The sequence below is a fragment of the Octodon degus genome, unplaced genomic scaffold, assembly GCF_000260255.1.
Source record: "Octodon degus isolate 3935 unplaced genomic scaffold, OctDeg1.0 scaffold00439, whole genome shotgun sequence".
Classification (NCBI taxonomy): Eukaryota; Metazoa; Chordata; class Mammalia; order Rodentia; family Octodontidae; genus Octodon; species Octodon degus.
Window position 1 is genome coordinate 393071 of NW_004525015.1, and position 1530 is coordinate 394600.

Sequence of the window (1530 nt, forward strand, 5' to 3'; positions counted from 1 at the left end):
TCCTCATTATTCCTCCTCTGATCCTTCCCTACTCTAACGCTCAGTTGGGTCTCAGGAAGCTCAATGCCAGGCTGCTGCAGCCTTCTTAGTGACCTCCTGCTCCTGTGCTCCAGTCTGCGTGTTTCTTCCTCTTGCTGTTTCTGCTTTATCTTCATCAGCTTTTCAAAGCTTTTTGTTGTTGTTGGGTTTACAACAAACCAATCCTCAGCATGGACAGAGTTGATGTGATACTTAACACCACTCTCTGACACAAACTCTTTCTGGCATAGAAGACACTTGTATTTTCCAGCCACAAAAGTTCCCAATGTACACGAGCCAAGGTGAGCTTTAAGGCCAGACACACTACTGTACACAGCCTCACAACCCTGGTTAGGACACTGAATGTGATGATACTTCTTGATATCTGTCTTCCATTTGTGTAGTACTTCCTGGCTGAAAGTAGGCAGCCCAGGTCCAGTACATTTTAACTTCCGGTCATCAGGTATCAGGTCCTGGAGCACTTTCCTCTTAGGCCACTCCTTGGCCAGTTCAACAGAGGCCAGCTCCTGCAGGTGGTACACAGCAATCTTGGCAGAGCGTCTCTGAACTCCCCCCCCCCACTCTTTGCTTCCAGATTCATCTCCTTTAAGCAGTCTGGCTGTCCTGACTCCGGAAAGAAGGAGACAGGTGCATGTTCTGACCTCAGGTGATATGCGAGACCAGCCTTAGACCTATATGGTTTTTCACAGTGGTGACATTTTAAGGTCATCTTCTCCAGCTCTGCAGCCTCTTTGCCGCACTTTCTAACATGGTACAGATATCCCATGATGCTGCTGAAGGTAGTGGAGCAACTCTCTCGCATGCACCTGAGTTTTCCCAGTCTCTTTAAAACTGTTCGGAGCCGTTCCTTCTCACTTGGCTCATCAATTTCATCTCCAGTCTTTGAAATGGGCAAACTATTATGATTCGCCATGACATGATACTTCATCCCTGCTGAGGAATGCAGTTGTTTCCCACAGTGATGGCAAGTAAACATTTCCTGTTTGCAGTTTTCCATGTGTTTCTTCAAACCCTCTATGGTCTTCCTCGCTACTACCCGGCAGGTAGGACAGGAAACACTGCCTTTATCCACAATTTCTAAGTACCACTGTTCCTCCAAACTGCCTGCTGCATAAACTGGCGGTTCCTTCCGTATACGGCGAGCCTGGGGTTTGGGATTAGGCTGAGTTTTAGGCCATTGCCTCCTCCCATAAAGTTTATGCTTCTTCTGAGGAAACTGTCCATAGTCTTCATCCTCTTCCTGCAGGGGTTTCCTCTTCCCTTTGGCAGACACTCCACCTGACCCTTCAATGTGAGGAGAAGCAGCTTGCTTGATCTTCTTCATTTTCCTCCAGTATGAAGATTTTCGGAAGGATGCTGGGAAATCATTCACTTGTTCACATGAAGAGGCAGATGAAGAACCACTTAAGGAGTCATCATGAGGGATGGTGTACTGGAAACAGTTGTCCTTTATGGGAGAGCACTGGGTCCTGTTCTTTGCTCCCACGATTC

The 1530-nt window shown here is 47.5% G+C and overlaps 1 protein-coding gene across 1 annotated transcript; it reads right to left on the reverse strand.

The window, feature by feature from the left end:
• Positions 1-2: 2 nt before the first annotated feature.
• On the reverse strand, positions 3-1528 carry LOC101579956 (zinc finger protein 512-like; the record flags this gene model as incomplete). The annotated part of the gene is given in 2 exon segments (XM_023708671.1): positions 3-596; positions 599-1528. Coding segments are annotated over 2 exon segments (1524 nt in total), but the record flags the coding sequence as incomplete, so codon positions are not given.
• Between the last annotated feature and the right edge of the window lie 2 nt (positions 1529-1530).